Genomic DNA, 21,254 nt, shown 5'->3' with positions numbered 1-21,254 from the left:
ACAAACTTTTCCTTACTTTTAAAGCAAGTGATAATTAACAATGAATATATAACTTGTAAAAGTCGGAGAAGAAATCGACACCTACACTTGGTCTTTTGCTAATATTTAATGCCACGTTAAAAATGAAAAGTAGGTATTACACGGAAAGAGGTCAGTTAACCCGTTGAAGATTCGAGTACATTAATGTATTTAGGATAATTTCAAGAGCATAATTCGCCAGAGCGAATCGCGCGCGCGCATTACGCGTTCCGTTACACGCGGCGCGCGCGGCGGTTGCGTAAAGATGCAATCTCTGGTGAGTTTGCCCGTGTTTATAATAGTAATGCCCGGCTGCTGAACACCGTTATTGGATACAAGTTATTCTTTGAATCTCTAATGACTTCCTTCATATAATGTTCAGGAAACCCGTCCCGTTCCACCACGCTGTTTAATAAAGTCGCACCTGTCTATATCGATTTTATAGTGCCTATATAATATGTGGAGTCGTGCCGTGGCTATTTTATCTGTATCATAAGTGCACTAACAGAGCTAAAGTGGCGACATTTTCCTACTGAAACTGACGAATATTTTAATGCAATGGATGAATTTATTCTCAGACGGTTTTCCGGTTTGCACTCCTTTTGTAAGTTTCATTTTCTTATCGTAATTATAAAAAATTGTTCACTTTAATTGCGGAGGGCTTTAACCCTTGTTTAGGTTATTAGGCTACGAGATTAGCATCTAGAATTTTAAGTAAATTATAATTGTTACGAAATATTTTAGTTTTACCGCTCACGTAAACAAGTGTTCCGTTTACATAAATAATTGTATAAGTAGTACCATGCTAGAAACTGCCGACTACATGAATGGACCGGCTCGACTGGCGATGATAGGCTCGAATAAGTATTACTAGCTCCAAAATTCGATTTGTTACCATCACATAACTCTCCTCCTTTCGAATCATAATTCCTTCTTCTAGGAGATCGACAAAACATTTTAACCAAATTAAGAGGTAATGAATAGCGGTGAACAAACATTACCATTAGCCGACCATGACCGGCTTCTTTCTGTTATAAAAAGTACCACACACTTACATTAGTTTTGGCCGCGTAATGTACACTTTTTGTTCGCTCCTCGATACGCTATGTGTACTTATAGATAAGCACTTAGTGGCACTTAGTATTTGGCAACTCGTGACACTGCCCACTTTGTACTGATCCCGCGGTTTGCGTAAACATTCAGTCGTGTTGGCTTTTGTTTGCATGTGGAAATGCTCAAAATCATATTAATTAGCGATTTCATAACTTCTAGATCATTCGTCAACCAGATTAGTTATTTGTTTGCGTACTCTTTTATTCATAAAAGCGTGAACGTTGTGATATCGGACTACATGGCCTTCTGGGGATGACAACAATGTATAATACACGTCCAAAAAGAAAGGCTGCGATGCAACTTGCGCAACAAAAGCAATCTCTTCCGCGCCATGTAATAAGGGCAAGTTTATCGCCTCATGGAGCAAGAATCCAATTCGGGGTAAATCACACGTGCTAATCGAAAACACAACCCAAATACTAGCCGGACTCGGCGACCTCACAGCCGCAGCACTTCACTAGTTCCAATGAGTCACAAATGCATTCGCGTTCGCAATTGATATTCATCGTGTTCCCTATTGATGTGTTCTCCCGACGTCTATAATTAGCCGACGCAGATGGCCTCAAGCGTTTGACCCCAATCCGGCCCTAATGCGCACCACCATCGGACATCAGTATTTTTATCGCGGCACAGCACGTTATACCTCAAGCTCCGTATAAAGTCACAACTCTTAAACATTTGTGAACGTTACATGTAGAACTAGTTTACTACGGTACTAATTACTGAAGTATAAAAAAATACATACGTTACTTTATTTAAGTTGTAATTTAATTAGTTATATTTTATTTGTTATATTAACTGTATTAGCAATTTCTTTATTGGTTTACAAGTGAACAATGGTAAACTTACTTATAATCAGAACCAAAAAGGTATAAAACAGTACTAAATTATAATTTCTTTAATTCTATTTTAATATTTTGTACGACTTTTTAGTTGGTAATGCTTTACTCAATAGCGTATTAATTCCCATTCAGCTTCTTACATGTAGGTGGCTTACTATTACAAGCTCCTACGTAAAATTTTATTTATGTTGTAAAAAATGAGATTTAAAAATTTTCATGTTTGTAAAAATAGGAAAAGATAATAAATTCATGGTTCCCTTTTATTTATCATTCGGGATTATTGGAAAATTTTCCTGATAACAACTTAAGTATGTAATTAAATTTGCACATAAATATAAAATAGAAACTTGTAATAGTGAGTCAGTTATATTATATACCTTAATGTTTATTATTGATTTAAAACAACCGTGTCATAAAATGTTTGACGTAATTATGCCTTCGATTAGATAGTGCAATAATCCTGCACAGTATTACTGTGTTTTATTAGTTATTGTATATAACTCATGTCTCGGATGTCGTTAATTTCTTTGTTTATTTTGCAATCGAGGTTTTGTTTTAATCTTGGACGTGACAGTTTGATCTATTGCCGTATTACGTGGATTTGAGGTGGATATTGTATATTATACATTACAGAAACGAGGTAGTTACAACAGCAGGAAAACCTCAGATTTTTTAAAATATTTCTTGTTACCTGACGAAATCAGGCATCTTATTTGTAAAGATATATAACTACGGTTGGATTTTGCTATTTGTATATCTTCGTATTTATCGTGTATTACCTTTATAAAGTAAATCCGAAATCGTTTTATTCACTAAAAAAATTGCTGATAAAATCAAGCAAATTTAGCAAGTAAATACAGTCAACCAACTGTGTATTGAACATATTTAGTCACGCCAGAAAATAGGTCGTTGACTTTACAAGCTAATTCTAGGACCATAAAATGAATGTTTTGGTACTTTTATTGTCAAGAAATTATTTTGTTTACTTCTTTTCCACTCTCACTGGCATGTGACGTATCTTTTCTGTATTATTATTGAATTCACTTTATGGAGCAGCCTGTACACAACTTTAATCACATTTCTACCTGCACTTTAAACAATGCAAAACATGAAACGCATAAAATTATTTTATTTATAGATTTTTACATATTATTGTTTAATAATTATATGTAGACATTAATTATTCTCGTTTATATTATGTTAAAAGTAGTTTTTGTTATTTTCGACACAACTCAATATAATTGTGAGTTTGCCCAAAAAGGATATTTCTATGTATTTGATAGATTCAATAGATTCGCCACTTATTACTTGGACCTAAATAGTTGTCGAAATATGCTCTTAGTAACCGTTTGCCCATCTCTAAAGAGAGTCACACTATAGAGAGTCCGGGCAGTGACAGCACGGTGTGTTGTCAGGCAAACAAATTATATGATGGCGATACACAATTGCATAGAAGTTACCAAGTGACATGATACTTGTCCATATATTGTTGCGATGGATGTGAGTTCAGGATACAGTCTGGTGTATTTATTTATTTAACAAGCGCCAGTTGCCAGTGCCGGTTATGCAAATTTGAACTCTATTTATATACCATTCACGTTCAACCTGTTTGATACATCAACAAAAACACTGGGCGCGCGCACCGTGACCGGTTGATAACAAAAACTAAGTTTATTCAAATTTCAAACCGAAATCAAAATGCTCACAGAATGTAACGTTACTAAATGATTTTAGTAAAAAAGGCACGTCTCTATGCTCTCTTGACGCAATATAGCAGCAACGTATGTTGTGCATGTATGAAGAAACGAGCTGTGTGTTAAGTACTAAATTACTAGATTTTCCTGTGAATTTTAAATACAATGTACGTGTATTTTAGAATAAAGAGAATTTAAATCAAAATCATTGTGTATTGTATATAGTACAGTCGGGTACTAAATGAAAAGCTTTCCTAGTTCCGTTGACCAGATCAGTATTTAGTAACACTGCTTATAACTCTTAACATGATTGATACACAGCAAGATGCAATCGTTATACCCTTAATAATACGAAGTTTTAGTTTATTTATTGACCAAAACAAACCCGCTGAGAATACTAAACACAGGACAATCGGTACACAAAAGTTTTATGAGCGCACGAGCCGTCGTTTATTACCATTTATAATGCGAGTGATATTAACACGTAAAGAATCGTGCTAACGTCGCCGGACCAGTATCGGAACCGGTCCACCTTGGGCACGGCATCTCACGCCGAGCGTGTACACCTACATAGCGTATATAATTTTGGTATCAGAGGCACTCGGCTGTTGTCGGCTGGTTTCATAAGATCGCGCCGTTACGTCACCACAATAGATATGTTTACGCGCACCGCTGGTGTGTGGTGCCGCGCACCACGCTCGCACCACGCACCACTGACCCGGTTTCGTCCATCTGCGCAAACACGAGTTTCTTTGATTCTTGAAACGGTCGCGTCCCATCAGTTTTTAATGTTGCGCTAACATGATTGATGTTTTGCCGTCTGTCTGTAACTGCACTTGTGTGTTGGGAACTGTAAGGTTTGCGGATAGATTGTTTTGCAATGGTAACGTATTTAGACTTTGGAGTAGATTCGTGCGGGATACGAACGGGATTAATTCTATTGACATGGCGTCGACATTTTGCATTTTTTATTCGACATTCGTGAGTTAAGGCGATAAGGTTTCTCTCCACCATGAACGCAAATAGTTTCAGTGCCATAGTGGTCGCATAGCTGGTACTCTGTCCAACCGTGCGGGGATATCGACGCGGTGTCATGTCAATCACCTTTACTTGAGAGATCGTTGAGAAATTTGAATTAATTTACCCTCATACATCGCACGCTAATTATTATTCCTTGGTCGCATACGTGATTTGCATTAGCCAAACGTGACCCGATGGGATTAAACCGTCCAAGAATAGACACGGAAGGAAAGCCGGCCCCGGCGCGGCTCGTGCGGCGTCGCAGCCACGTGCTCCGCTGATTGCCCTGGCGATTCGGCCGGTGCAGAAATGCTGCCGTGGAGGGGTCGCGTGCCGTCCGCGCCCGAGAGGGACCCACGTCGACAAAATTTGCAACCAAGCTGCGTTAACATGAGAATTTTCCGTACGACATAGACGGTGATAGATCAGATATTTTGTTTTCGAGGTCGCGTTGTACGATTTTTGCCATTGTTCAATAAATTAGCCTTAATTACAAGCTCTACAAAGCTAATGTAAGTCTCGAGAGTCAAAAACATCGAAGAAACTAAACTTTATGCACTGAATTGTTTTATTGCTATTTATTACTATAAAGTTAATGGCTTAAATTTAGAATGTTTGTCGGTTAAAGACGTGTGAAATGGTCTTTACTGTTTTTGATCCAGTCCAAGATTTGCAATTAGCCACAGTTAGATTTACTATCAAGCAACCATTTAAACAAAAAGATACGACAAGTGCATTATTAAGTCACCTAAACGTCAGTCGCCTGTTACATTGTCGCCTCCGTGGTGCGAGAAATCCATCTCATGTAAATCCGACGTTAAGGTGTCGCCGAGAGTGCACGCCGCGCCGCACAGTGGTAAAGTTTGTATGGGACCGCGGAAAAAACTATTTTTGAGGAAGCTATGAATTGAAATCGGCATTTTATGGTTAGATTTACTTATTATATTTATTATTACATAACATAAATTAAGAAATATAAGTGTATAATTTATAAAAGTGTTAAAAATGAATAAAAATTATAAAAATTTAATGCTGGAACTATGCATATGCAGCGGGAATTTATAATAAATATAGATACATAATAATTTGCCACTTTTTACAATCAAATTTTGTTATTAACTTTTCATATATTATGAAAGCATAAAAATAATGAAATAAAAAAGGAAACAAATATTACTTGGCTGCTTACTGACTCTGTATGATAGAAATTAGACAATTTTTATAATAATTAATTATAAATTACTATTATTGACAACTACTTTTTATTAATTATTTTTAGTAACTAACGCTTTAACTTCATCATTTAAGGACATTTTTTTATGTGGTCACAATTTTGAAGCTATAAATGAGTCTGATGAAGTCAAGAGCATATGCATAATGTCTTCATTGGTTCACTCACGTGAACATTTCCTCGAATGATATAACCTATAACGTCGATAATCCTTGTTGCATGCTCTTTGAGCTTCTTCTATTAAAATACCTATAGATAGACCAGCCGCAAAAGTTATTTTACTACCATGAACAAGAACTTTGTGAACCGTATTGGGCATATAATACCAAATGTACAAACTCACGTATAGTTTAGCAAGTTGGGTTTTACTACATGATTACCTCCATATCGTTTTGAAGGTCCTGGGTCACTTTCTATAGCATTGGATTCTGGAGGAATCACATTAATTGGAAATGTATTATTTGGCTACTCTTTGTTTTTGCCAAAAAATAATATTGCTTTGTTCTTAATGCGGCATGCCACATTTTTGTGAAATTAGGCAAAAATATTTTACTTGATTTGTTATGTATTTGCTATAGTATATTTTCTGAAAGATTTGGATAGTTACTTTTTAAACTTTTAATACACTTATGCACTTCCCAGTTACTAGACAATACAATGTTAAGTAACTCAACTTATACATTTGCTAAAACTTGCCATAACTATCGAATACTGTATTACTTTGTCAAATCGGTATTAGTAAATAAAGAGGAAAAATATAATTTATGAATTTTATAGTCAAAATCTGTTATTTTCGTGTTAATTACCGTAATTAAAGTGTTTGTCCTTGTTTTTTGTTTTTCCGATAACAAAGAAACTCCCAAGTCAAATGGTCATTTTTCAAAAGTTTGCAAATTATTGCAGCTGAAACCTATCTGATAGTTATCCTACATCATTAGGGTATTATTTATGATATGTTTTATTTTAACGCTCGTTGACGCAAAAAAGTTACAGCCAATGAAACAACAAAAATTGGCGAAATAAAGGTTATGTTGTTTGAATCCAAGCAATACATAAATTAATGTACAAATAATAATTATTTTATAATTTTTAAATACCTTAATATATGTTTCCTTAAATAAAATAAAAAATAAAACTAAAGTATAACTTGTGTAAGCAGTGTGACACTTCAAACAAACGTCTTTTTTAACTCAAAATTACGTCGCATCCGGTCTTACAAGTTTGGAGCCTTAATTTTCATATAAAGAATACACTAAATTAAATATCCCTCTAGGCTTAAGTTATCCAACTTGTCTACTTTAGGTTTACGATATAAACTATGGCAATATCTGATCTGAAAAAAATGGTATTTTTTCCGCGTTTTTACCACTGTGCGCCGCGCCGATCGGAATCACCTCACGACCGGTGGAGCCGTGTTGTTTGTCCGAGCTCCGAGCTGCGAGCTCCACTACAAACTCGACGCTGTTTAATGAACTCGTAACACCTACATCTCACGCCACCGACTTACTTTCCTCACTTAGCACTTAATTTATACACCTTGTGTATTGATTAGCCTGTGTAGTGTGCAGCGTAACGACCTAGAAACAAGAGGTCGAAGATTCGATCCCTTGTATGTTTCATACACAACATTTGTAGAAAATTTAGATATTTGTAGCCGAAAGTCACTTGCAATTACAAAATATGTAACGAGTAATAAGTAGTCAAACTACAGCAGCATGACAGCATCGTGTTTATGAAATATTAAGTAGAAAAAAGCGCACACTGTTTATTTCTCCTGGTCATTGCCTCGGTTTCTTGCTCTTACCGTGGTATTATCGCTATACTAAACCTTGGCTATTTTAAGTTTACGTTGGCAGTTCCTGCTCACGTCCAGATAATATCTTGACTATCACTCGATCTGAAAGTACGACCATCGTTGACCTTGTTCAGAATGTATATGTGCGTATATTTTTATCGTGATGTTTGCTGGAACACCCAGCGTTGTGTATTTTCAATGCTAAATAGTTATGTAAGCTTAGGAAAAACACGCCGTTCACGGAAATGTACTCATCGTTCAAATAATCGACAGATTATTTCGATAACATCGTGTGCGAGCGTTTTGCGATATTTCATAGTAAACATGTTTTTGTAAATTACACGGGTTCGAATTTGCAAACATCTGTCAGCTGTTATCGCATTATACGATCTGTGTTATCTTTTAAGTAGTGTTGCCAGATGTACCCCTTCTGTCAGGGTATTCTATATTTTTAACCACTCAAAACACATTCCAAATCATTAAAAATAGAAAATCCCGGCACCGGTACTTGGTAATTTAAACATATCAGCTATAATCCAGGTATAGAAATCCCAGTGTTTCTACTCTTAATTTTATAAGGGAAACCAAGTGTGGTTACCCTATTTTTAATGCATATTTGCGAGTTTCGCGTTCAGAAACCCGACATGTTTTATGATATGCTTTATAAACATTAATATAAGCGACGGCGCCGATGGAAACGTCTCGAACTACGCAAATATTGGCATTCAGAACGCACACATCGGCTCGTAAACATCGTCTTACTAACTGTCTAGTTTGTGTTTGAACACAAGGAGCACATTCCGTTTGGGTTTAGTCTATAGAGACATATTCACGACCGCGTCTCCAAGGTCTGCTGGCAAATAATCATCTTTATTCAACCTCTAAGCATATCGCACTATTTCTTCATACAACTGACTAACAATTTTTGGCACGAAGTAATTATATTACAGAGCTTATGCCTGTCCACAGACTAAATTTATGATATTTTTATTGCTGAATGTAGCAGGCAATTACAAACAGTAATCAACTGAAGTAGAAACCGCAATTTGCACTATCTAATCCAACCAGGTGATATAATAACACTCAAGAAATGTTGTTCGCTAAATACACGGCCTAGCTTAAAAACAGCAATGTAGGAAACACAATATTTTTCATTAATAACTATAATTTAACACAACCAGTCCCGCTAACGACCGATAGCGCACAACAAACCAATTATCGTGTAATTATCAGTTGCTATTTGACCAATTACTACACTCGCGCAATGCCCCGGCTACTTTTGCAATCTGTAACAATTTGACAGCCTCCGTGGCGCAGTGGACGATGAGTCTAGTTAGCTCGAAGACGCGGAATCGAACTCCGCGCCAAAGCATATGTTAGTATCACAAACAATTTATTTTGGTGTGGTAGAGGTCCGCATGTTGTTGATATTGTTGTAGATATATATTTTTTGCTAAAATTATATTTAGTTCCATGTTTGCTTTGTAGATTTGCGTAAGGCTCGCGCGCGAGTGGCGATAGTGCGTCACTTGACTCATCGCACGGCTTTTCAGTGTCGAGGTTACACACAGATTGTCCTGTGTGAAGCTTGTTACTTGTTTGTACATGTCTGTATGTGTTACGGACTATTGTTATCTGCGGTTTCATGGCGCGTTTAGCCCTAGAGAACATTCCGGATTATTGTAGTAAAATACATCATAATAACATTGTGGACGTGTTGAAATCCTTTTCATTTTAACATTGGATATTTATTTTATTGTAATCCCTAGCTAGGTAAACGGACAGATGTCTCATCGTTTTAAATATAATATTAGAGTGAGCCATTGTAATCTTACGGGCCCTACAACATGTATGGCACACTGCAGCAATGTAGTAACGGAAGCAGCAAAGTTGACAGCACCGTCGAGCTGGTACATAAATACTATACGGAACTGGTTACTGTGTTGCTCTATTGCTTAATAAAATACATTGTCGCAGCCCTTTCTACACTCCATTATCTTGTATTACTACGATAGTGATGTTCATTACAATAATGAATATCTGATTATAATCAAATCGAATTACGGGTCTCACTATCTCTGGAATCACAGAAGAAACACAGAGTTCCGTATTTAAAAACTCAGAGGATATTTAAACTAGTCTGTAGGACCCGACGCTGAACTAGTGTACCTTTATCCCCAAACTTTTGGTGATATTAGACATTTGACTGGTTTATTGAGAATAAGTGGGTCACCAGGACCTCGTCTGATGAATGACAGTACCAATGCAGATGACGACAGTTGGTGTTAGGATGTTAATATTAGTCCGTATTTAAAAAATTGCCTATTTAGTTACCTATTCTGTATCCGTCCAGCACAGGAAGACGTTCCAGTAGCGATAAGTGAACAGTATTATAACAAACAGCTGATGCAAGTGATGTCATAACACCACTAGTGTTGACTAACGCATAGTTTTCCATGAGTTTGCGGTTAACTCGATAAGTGCACGCCTTAGGGCCGCTAGCCACAGCGCATGCAATAATTTATTATCGACGATTTATATGATTTTCATAGGCACGATGTAGTGGCGTGGTATGCAACATTGTGCACAATCGATATTTTGAGCATTGCAAAATTAAGCAAATTTTCATTTTATTTTACTTCATAGTTTTTAAAATAGTCCGATGTAGAAACGCCTTGACTTTTGTTGAACTTACAGTGTATTTTTAAGTAAGGGTATCGTGAGATACTTATTTTTAGTGGCTTTCCGGAAACTTAAGCAGCAGAGCGCTATTAAACTCTATGCCCAAAGTTGTCAATTCATTTCAAGGAACGCATAAGTCCCCCAAAACGCATCGATCTCTGATCGACGACATGTCCTAACCTCAAACAAAAAAGCACATAATATTATTATCTTTTATTTGTATGAGTTGATGGCGGGTCGCGACACTTTTCAGATTACCTTTTAATGTGACCCCTGGATTATTTTCACTTGTTTGCGCAATTTATCAAGGCGCGATAACCGTCCGACCGCCGCGCGACGTCAAACCGTCTTTGCACGTTGTTTATGGTTTATGTTGTTTTTATTACAATTGTTTGCGTGTCCTCGAAAACAAAGTCTGCATGGATATAAGGATAAGCGGCTGCGTTAACTTGAACGGCCGGTGTAAGGTTATTAAGTAATTGTTTCGATATCCAGATGGTTATATAATGTGACGAAGGTTATACGACTATACACAGTGAAAAACAGCGTGGGATTGTATTTTGTTTGTTTATAAGCTACTTTTCAGGTGATACAAAGGAAAGCATAACAAAGAAACTTGCATAAATATAAAATTCTCACTACAAATGATAAACAGACTAGCCTCCCGTGATGTTTAATTTAGTAACTGAAAGATACACGACTTGTCAGTGTTTGTTATAAATTATAATAGCCAGCAAACAAGGTGAGCACACTACCGCGTGATGAGGGAAATTTTCAATATGTTACTGGAGTTACACTTACATACAAAAAAGTTATTTATCGACTACCTTATTAAGTATTTTGTTTACATTTTGAATTAAAAAAAAACTAATTTTAACTTTCACAATAAAGTCCGAGGGTTCTGCTGTAGAATTACATAATTATTCGTACACGTGGAATGGCTAAGGTGCTATCGTTCCTGATAAATAAAGTGCTTCTGATTTAACAATCAGTAAACAAACATGAACCGTTGATAGCGCTCTTCACCTTGAACAGATACAATATTATTAGATTTGGTATTTGTTTCTTTATTTCCTCGAAATAAACAATATTTGACTTATTAAATTATTCCTTCATTCCATTTGGTTCATGCAGGTTTATAGATTTCAAAACCTCGGAAAATATTATGAAGAATTCTAATTTTTGTCCCAAACAATACTTCCCTGCGTCGTTAAAGTATGTAATTAACAATGCAAATGCACTTTAATTTGGAAATCACATGCGTGCCGTGGGACCGAAGCCGCAACCTCCGTCCCATATGGCCGTATCAGTAGATTAATTAATTTGATTAAGTTATTTTTGTTCAATGAAAATACATAACATACATCCAAAACATGTTGTGCTCGGGTTACACAAGATGACAAATTGTAAAAACAATGCCGGGGGCACATGTGTTATATACGATACAACATACCTTATTAAATTGTGTCACGTATATTATTAGAATATTGTTTCCAGCCGAAAACAACTGCGCTAATATAAATACAAAGCGCCGAAGGAAAAAAAACAGAACCCGCCTTGTGGTACATGTTTGGGCATGTGGCGCTGCAGGTGTGACGTTCTGCGCAGTACCACACTGCCAGGACCGAAAATAATAGTCTTTGTTATTACAAAACTAAGGTCTTATTAGCTTAGACATTTAATTAATTATTTCTACTTTTATTCATGTCGTAACAGATGTCTGAATATAGCGGAAAGGACTCCAAAACACCCAATTTGCTTTTATCCTATTAGTCTAGTCTAGTCTGTGAGTAATACTTGTATTAAGGTTAAATCGTTTTTTTTGTTCTGGTTAAAACCTTGAATACTATCAATATATTGCGTATTCGGCAATCAATAATTTTTAGATAGAAAAATATATATCGTTAGTAAAATGTTCCTCTAGTTCTGTATCTATGTAAACAAGTCGTATAGTTCAATATTTATAAGCAGTAACGTCTCATTTGATGCATGATGTTCTCTATTGTTTTATGTTAAATCGTCTTGTCATGTTGTTTACGGTATATATTGTTGTTTTTATTATATTTATAATATATTCAGCCGGCAATAGATTAAATTTTTATGGCAGTTTTTGTTTTCTATACACTTTATTTTGCAAATAAATGTTAAGTACGGCATGGAAATTGTTTTAGATAGTTTCATAGAAACCTCGCACATTTCCTATGACCTCATTGTTCATGTTAATTTTCCAAATGTAACACTTAGTTTATCCTCTTTGTCAATAGTTAATCATAATATTACTCAGCGTTTGGTTTACCTCCATCGTGTCGCGATTTTGTCATCTTCTAATATAAATTATTGTAATTGTATATTATTCCATTGTTTGTAATTAATTAATATTATTTGTTTTGTAATAACACAATGGAATCATCACCGCTTTAAGGGCCGAGCTATTGCATTCTTTGAGGTTTTGTTAACCGCAAAACGTTTTTGTGCGAATGCTTGACATTTAACTCGGTTGGAGTGAAGCTAGTCAGCTCACCTTTTACGCCCCTCGTTACTAGACTCCAAAATCAATAGTGACATCGCTCGCGACTAAATTCAGATTAGTCATGATTTGCAGAATAACCAGGAGATAATGATATTAAACTGTGATACACTCCCCTAACTAAAAACAGAGATAAATTTCTTGGATATTAACTAGGAAAAGTTTACACTACAATTACGCCAGGAACAAATATTGATGCGTCACAATAATTCGTCTTAAGGCAAAATCGAGTACCAGCTCAAGCTACTTGTAGCCCACTCACTAAGTTATCTCACAGACTCACAAAAACTTTAAGGAATATCTTAAAGCGGTGAAAATGATAATTATGTGTGCTTGAAAAATCTCCCCTGTCAGACCACTTTTGCGTGCTGTCTAACGTGCATGTCTTCGAGTGCTACTTAACCAGATAAGCGAGAAAATATTGTCACATTACAATTTACAATGTGCACGTGACTGTTTTGGAATATATTCACAAATTATATTAGCTGGATCGGAATGAACATGAGCGACATATGAATTTAAAAAACAAAGTTCGGTCGCTTTTAGATAAACAAACCTCGTACATAAAGCGGACCATGATGAGTTTTCATCAGGCCGGTATAATTGGAGCCGGCTGTTAGGTATTTATAAGAGTAGGTAGTTTTATTAAATTATTTGACATTTGGAATACAAAAACAACCTTTTTATATTCTCGGAATAAATGTTGTTTTGACACGTTTGTGTCTCCTATTTCTAATTAATTTTATGTAAACAATTTCTTTGCATACAAATCACGTGATTATGTAAATATTGCGACGTGCGAGGATTTTTAATTGGTATTCAATTAGTTTTATTATTTGATTTGCGATTTATGATGTGTTTTATGTTTTAACCGTTCTTAAAGTGGTGTAGATTTATATAAACAGTAACAGCACCACTTAAACTTTGAAATATAACACAGTGCACGGCACAGTATTGCACTATGACATTGAAAACGTGCTCTACGAAACCTATCCGAAACACAACAGTATATTCTTATAGATGATCGACGGCAAAAATACACAAAGCAAACCTAAAAACTACCACTTATTAAAAAAACAAATAAAGAAGAAAGTAAGTGACGACTCAGCACGATGCTGTGTTCCTAAAACTACTTACCAAACCAATAAGACGATTCAAGCAACTAATGTCGCGATGGCGGGACCTGACCCATGTCATCTCACCAGCTTGTACTGTGCAACCAATCCTTGAGCCATGAGAAACGGCGTTGTGTAACGGCTCGTTAGCTAGGGCTTGTTACTCGCGTGATGCAAGTGTCGCTAATGTAACGACATCCCAGTTACCAACGTGAAAACAGCTTACTTTATACCAGGTTACATTGAACCGTCATTTGTGAAATGATATTTTTAAGTAAGTATTGGAATAACTTACGATGATCACTATACACTACCGATCATAGTACACGCATACATAAAGCACATAGAATAATTGGTAGCCAACTTTGAAGGTTTGGGAATAGGAACTAATAGGGCTTTGATAGGTTACTATTAAATTTCAATTCATGCCAATTTTCTGTGAAAGAATTGTATCCCTTGGATAAAGTCGGTCCATTCCCGCGTCGAGTAATATTGCCTTCAGCTTGGCTCTACTGTTTTCGATCTATGTTCTTAACAGCGCATGGCACGGTCACCTTTCGGAGACTTATTACATTATAAAACTATTCCGCCTACAACATTAATATTATGGTGATGATATCATTTATATTTTAATAAAATCTCTGTGGCGCTCCTTTAAACTTTTGTTTACGCATGTGGCCGCGGCGACCGGTTGCTCCGACGACGCAGTTTGAATTACTAATCGTTTTTTTGTGCCATTAATCCCTCGTGATAGCGCACATGTATTGTTACTTACGACGGTGCTGCCAGGCGGATATTATGATAATAGAATTTTGTTTATGATAAAATCTAATAACGTTATATTATCGAAAGTGACAATTGTACAAGTTAATGATAATTGGTTTTGTACAGAGTACAGATGAAACTATTAATAGCTTACGAAGTAAATCTTTGGATCGACTCAAATGTTGGGGGATCCACAAAAATACTTAATATGTGGGCGATATTATATAAAAAGTGGTATTTGATCTTTATCCCAATGAAACTTCGCTATTGCGTTGTTCTGGAGTCGTGTTTGTTATAGCCTTAATTTGCCATGTGTTCCACTTCTTACAACAATCGTGCATACTTACGCGTGTCATTGAGCCGTGTATTAGTGTTGTGACGTTATCAAGCCAATTAAAGCAATATGGTTCGATCGCGGATTATAACCATGCACCGCCGTGCAGTCTGCTCGGCCCGACGTTGTTCACTGTGCCGGTGGTGGAGCATCCAAACTGAAACAATTTGTAATTATGTTTCTAGCTATATAACTGAGGAACTGTTGTATGTTGCACCTCTTCTTAGGCTGGACATAATGCTTATCAACCTTCATTTTAAAACGCGTATTTCTTTATAGTATGCACTCAAAGCTATACATTTATCAAAATTAATTACATCTGCGCCAAGTTCGATAGTACTGCGTATCACATGTTCGTAAACAATACATTCAATCATGTGTTAGTTTTACGTTATCTCCCGATATCAGCATCTGAACGTGCCAGCGCGGCCTCGCAATTTGTTTTTAACACTTTCAATCGTTATCAATTTACCTACTGACATCAAAATGACTTCTCGTGATAACAATGTTTAATTTGCAGACAATGTGCTAATAAACTACGCCCGTCTGTATCACTTTGCATACCTAACAAGTTTGATAGTATAGTGGTGTGAATTGTAAGGGAGTGGGATTTTAGAGTCTATAGATTCCTGCTACAAGCAATTGGGCAAACAGTATCAAGTTGATTTAGGCCATTGAAGTCATTAAAACATGAGATTAGTCGTCCAATGTACGGCCACAGTGCAGTTCGACACGGTTCTTCGTAAACTGAGTGATCTTATCATGCGAAAAACAGTCGTCAATTGAGGAGCGTGTATCAATGAGCTTGTTGGCGCCTCGTCAATCTGTGCGCCGGCCGTCGCAACCGGCGCGGGTGTAACTAGTCTTGGCAGATGTTTTCCAGATAGAGGCAATAGAATAAAAATATGTAATTATTTAAAATCACGCCCTGTATTGTACAGCATTTCCTTGCCTCACGCCACGCAAACTTGTCTGCTAATACGGAACACCAAACAGGTACATTGATTGATTCATTTGCCTATCTCTACTGGCTTTTATTGAAAAGTCGCATTATCAGACGCAGTTTTTGGCTGACAGATATACATTTAAACTCGCTAATAATATCTATTGAAGTGACATAGCGGGTAATTTCGACGTATCGCTTATTATGATTTGGTGTGGTGGTGTGATTAAGGCGGGAAATAGGACACACCGCGGAAAACGACTCGTCTGGCACCTCTCCTGCGGCTGAAGGTCGCTCCCACGCGCACCACTCTAAACGTCTTATGAACCCTTTATTTATATCGCAATCTAATTATAAGCACGTAAAGTTCCCCCTAACACCACATTTAGCCACACTACCAGTGCACTTACTCACCACAACGTAAAAGTCTAGACCGTATGATTTTTAAATTTGTTTTCGCGGCGCATGTCCTCGTAGGCGTCGAGTGTCGACTATAAAAAAAGAAAACGTCCGACATAACGTTATACGTCGTTGGAAAAATTGGAATTCCATTGTATATTTTAATAAAACTGTATATAAATGTCTGTTAACGTCGTGAATTAAATGTCCACTTTATTATGTGGTGGACACACATGAAACTATTTTACATATGTATACTAGAAAGCGTAGGGGGAATTACTGTACCCATCACCAGGTTCATCGGGCTTGCTAATATTTGCTGTGCTGAGCAAAACTAAGTCTGGAAACTCATACTTAGTAAATTATAAATATTAAAAAAAAAATCCCAACCCGGGAAATGCAATATCATTGATAGCGCACACACCGCCGCTTGACCATAAGACGACTCATATGAAATACAATATTTCTACCGCAATTAATGTGAACGAGGCTAGCTGATTGATTAACTTATCCGCATTCTATGTGCACATTACCATGAAAATTGTATACAGTATATTGATTCCGTGGAGTGTTGCATTAACCTTAACTATTGCAGTTATCATAGTAGACCTCATTGTCTATTTCTGTTTCACGGTAGCGCTTTAACGCATCAGATTAACGAGTAAATAGATCATATGATGGCGATGCCTTTTGGTAAGTGATCAAGGCAGAGGCGTTGTTAAAGAATATATTGTACAGTTTTCTATTACGAATTTTGTTCCCGTTTTAGTGGAATCGGAAAATTGGGTAACTCTCCCATATATTATGTACTCGCAAAATCATATTTTTTTACATCTAAATACGTAATAATGGCGGCTTGTTTTTATTTTATATGTACAATATTAAAATTGCACGCCCCAGCAATGCTTTACGTGTAATGGTAAATAAATCTTGCCGTTTATTTTGGTCGTCAGATGTGTGTGCGTGTGTGTGTTTGTTTGTTATTGAGAGCGCAAAATTTTATTCAATTGATGAAGTTGGGCCGGCGCGTCGCGGCGCCAGTAAACACTTCTCTGAAACATACACACCACATAGGCGCAAGGAGCTTTTGTCGCCACAACAAATACTTATACAATTAAATGACGAGACAAGTACGTTACTCGGCTGATGACAAGCGACATAACAACCATAAATAATGGCCACGACCCCCAACACTTTTACTCGTAGACTACCGCATTCGTATTGCGCTCGTCGCACTAGCACACAATTTTTAGATCTCATAGTGTTTAGTTGACACTGACTAAATTGTCCTTGAAATCGTCACACAACAGAGCTCGCTCAGTAACTTGGCTGCAGGTGATTGTTAGATTCTATCATACAAGAGAGTCACACAGTAAAAGTAATAGTTGTATCGATCAAATAAATATTATTAATCACTTCTGATTGCGAAAGCTATTTGTTTTGAAGGAGTCGGTTTAATAATAGAGTCCATTATCGCAGCGGTGGCGCTTGGTAACGTTGTTAGATGTGTGTTAATTGTTGGTGCACGCGAAACGAGGTCGGCGGGCGGCTCCGGGCCGCTCCGGACCGCTCCGGGCTCGCCACTCGCGATACACTTTTTATTTGCCGCAATATAATGCGTACTATATGTCGATCGCTGGTACCCGGTACGTCGCCGCAACACATCCGCATACTTTGTTTCAAATGCTATTATGTTGCTCATTTATTTATACATTGTAAATCATTTATGTCAATTATAAACTAGATTCTTGATTAGATTGTGTAATTTACAAATACTTGCTTCTGGTCTGTTGAGTCTGAGTGTTTTAAATTTATAACAAAGAGACTTGTTGATATAGCTACAAGATTTGATCGTAGATCAGATCAAACGAATAAAAGTAGAGAGTGCTTATTTATTATATAGACTAATTTTGTTACAATCGGAAGTAGAGTTTATATTTTTTTTATTTATTCGATGTTCAAGTCGCGGCCGTATCGATACAAAAACATTACAATAAGGGCCCGTGCAGATATTATGTATGTAGGTTCTGTCACCGAGTTCAGGGTGCACGGTCGGTCCGCGTGGCGATGACGTGTCACCGCCATTTTAAATAGGACGTGCGCGCACGCAGACCATCAGTCGCCTGCCAGCCGCCAGGACGCGCAAGCGCTACACCGCACCGCAGTTGGCAAGTTCGCGAGTCGCAGTATCGTGTTATCGCCAGTCGCATTACGACCGGCGCCGGCAACTCACGTGACCCTCGCTAGTGACTACACTCCGCGCATAAATATGATTGACGTCGCGCAGAAACCCAACCATGGTTGTCTGTACGAGATCAGGCAGAAGGGACAGAGGGAGCCCTGTTACGTGGTCGTGCCTGATACAAAAGTACGTTTTTGTATTACTTCGTATATTATAGACCGATTAATAGTTTAGTCGCGCTCCGTCAGTTTTAAACTAAAGCTAGTGTTGTTTTAAGTGTTTACAAGGAAAAAATAATATTATAATGTACTTCTTCGCAGTCGGAATAGTTTTTTGCTCCATATTAACATGTTGTTTTTTTATTATTGTTTTAGGATCTGGTTAAGAGCCACTTGATGTTCGCGGTGCGCGAGGAAGTGGAAGTGCTGAAGGAGCGCATCGCCGAACTGATGGAGAGGATCAACCAGCTGGAGGTGGAGAACACATACCTGCGCGCGCACGCCAGCCAGGACACGCTCGCGCAGCTGCCCGCGGCGGGCAGCAAGCCGGCCGCGCAGGCGCAGGGCCCGCCGCCGCCCGTGTCGTAGGCCTGCATGAGCCGCACGCTGGACCCGCTCCCGGGACACACTATGGCTGTGCTATGTTAATGCGTAGGTTAACACGGAGTGGCACCGGTCGAGCGCCGAGGGTCGCGCCGAGTGCCCAGTAGCCTGCAACAGTACGCGGTGGCGCACCGGTGCCCACCGGTGGCGCATCAGTACCGCACCGGTACTGCACCGGTAGCGCATCGGTAGCGCACCGCAGCGCCGCGACGGCGCCTACTCTACTCTATCACGCTTCGGATACGTAGGATTATATATTTGCCGTGGTTAATATTTAGGGTGCAGAATTTCGTGCTAACTGCCATGCTTTTGCTACGCGTCTCTGCAACGAGTCTTAGTGTTTCGATGTACGCAGTTTATTTCCGTTCGGTTTAAAGTTTAAGTGTCGCTACCCGCGTAATGTATTCCATTTAAGGTAACTCGTAAGATGTGTGTTTGTACTAAATGTAACGAAATAGTTAAATATTCCTACGCATTGAAGGACTGTGTGTTAATTTATTTCTTATATACATGTATTGTTTTTGTAATTGTAACTATTAAGTTATTTATGACATTTTAGCAGTGTTTACGTTATATCGTGAAGTGATTGTCACTCGCCGGTCTCGAGTCGCCGGACCGGACTAATGTAAACCGTAGTGTGGAGTGTTTTCATTTAGTTGATACATTAATAATGTTTATGTGCACGGTGCACGCCCGCTCGCCCTCATGGGGGTGAATGAGTGCGCGTGCGCATGTGTGTGCGAGTGTGTGACGTGTGGAGTGACCGAGCGCGAGTGGTTCGTTGTAGGTTAGAGTCGTTGCGAGAGAGTACACTCGTGCGAACGCTGGCTTTAGTGGATTTTGCACACTGAAACTGATATAAAAGATTTTTATTCCAACCCTATATCGGTAAATAGAGGTTATATAGCAATTTAACATTGTATTTTTTTAATAATTAAATTGTTTGTATATAGTACAAGTGTTGATAGTGGCGCGCGTAGGAACGATGTATATAATGAGAGTATGTGATGAAAGGACCAGATTCCGTTAGTGTCTGCCTTCGAGAGGATTGAATCCCTGAGAAACTTTATTATATCTAAAATGTATAAGTTAATATTCGCTGTATTTAATGTAGCTACGTTGTTTAACTGTAAACAGCAGAACAAAGTGCGCTGATGACTGACCGTTGGATTGTGTTACTGTGAGTGCGGACCGAGCACAGCCGCGTGCCGTCACGGGTCCGGCGCGGATCCGTCACGGCACAGACACGGCACGACATGGAACGGTCACGGACCGCCCGCCAGTCTTCGCTCGCAGTCTAATAGATAATACTTAGTGTTTTGTACAAGGCTACTAAATGAAATATGTGTATAGATGAGTTTCATTAGCTCTTCGTGGTTATTGTGAATATACAGTAATTTACTCCTAAAGCATTACCCTAGTTCTAGATTATACGAACTATATGATATAATACTGAAAATTGTAAATATATTGTAAACAGAAAAGTCCATTGTAGCTTATGTTGACCACAAAGGTTCCTCATACCCAATAAATGCAAAACTACTCAAAATGTTGTTGTTTTATTGTTCCACTGTAGGACATACCTGCTACGATAACCCTAGGGCCGCCAACTGTGCTGTTCAAAACAATATACAGCCTCTACAGAAACCCTAGTCGTTAGTTACAGAATAATATGTTAAATGATTATTTTTCAATAATATATAATTTGATAGAACAAAGAGGAAGACAAACAAAGATAGATGAGACACATAATGTCGTAACAATATTTCGTTACGTACATTTATTTTCAATAATATTTTATTTTATCTAATTACACCCACCCTTAAATCCCCATTTATCCTGGATAAAACTAATTTCCGACACGACTACAATTATTACAATACATCCATTAAAGTTACTTAATCGAGGTTAAGAAAATTTTTATATTTATTTAATTAATTCTAAATTAAAAGAAATAAATGCTATTTTGCTATTAATTAACTACTGATATTT

General features: G+C 37.6%; 1 protein-coding gene across 4 annotated transcripts in view; it reads left to right on the top strand.

Moving 5' to 3' along the window:
* Positions 1–20,811, top strand: part of LOC115447750 (protein bunched, class 2/F/G isoform) — a 267,023-nt gene extending 246,212 nt beyond the window's left edge. For all 4 annotated transcript variants that reach the window (XM_030174960.2, XM_030174959.2, XM_030174958.2 and 1 more), the window contains one exon: positions 19,035–20,811. In XM_030174960.2, coding sequence (XP_030030820.2) covers positions 19,035–19,247 — 213 coding nt within the window. In that variant the 3' untranslated portion in view covers positions 19,248–20,811. The remainder of the gene's footprint in view (positions 1–19,034) is intronic.
* Positions 20,812–21,254: the final 443 nt, after the last annotated feature.

Source organism: Manduca sexta, chromosome 25 (assembly GCF_014839805.1).
Source record: "Manduca sexta isolate Smith_Timp_Sample1 chromosome 25, JHU_Msex_v1.0, whole genome shotgun sequence".
In the NCBI taxonomy this organism is placed as follows: domain Eukaryota; kingdom Metazoa; phylum Arthropoda; class Insecta; order Lepidoptera; family Sphingidae; genus Manduca; species Manduca sexta.
This window is presented reverse-complemented; position numbering and strand designations above follow the sequence as displayed.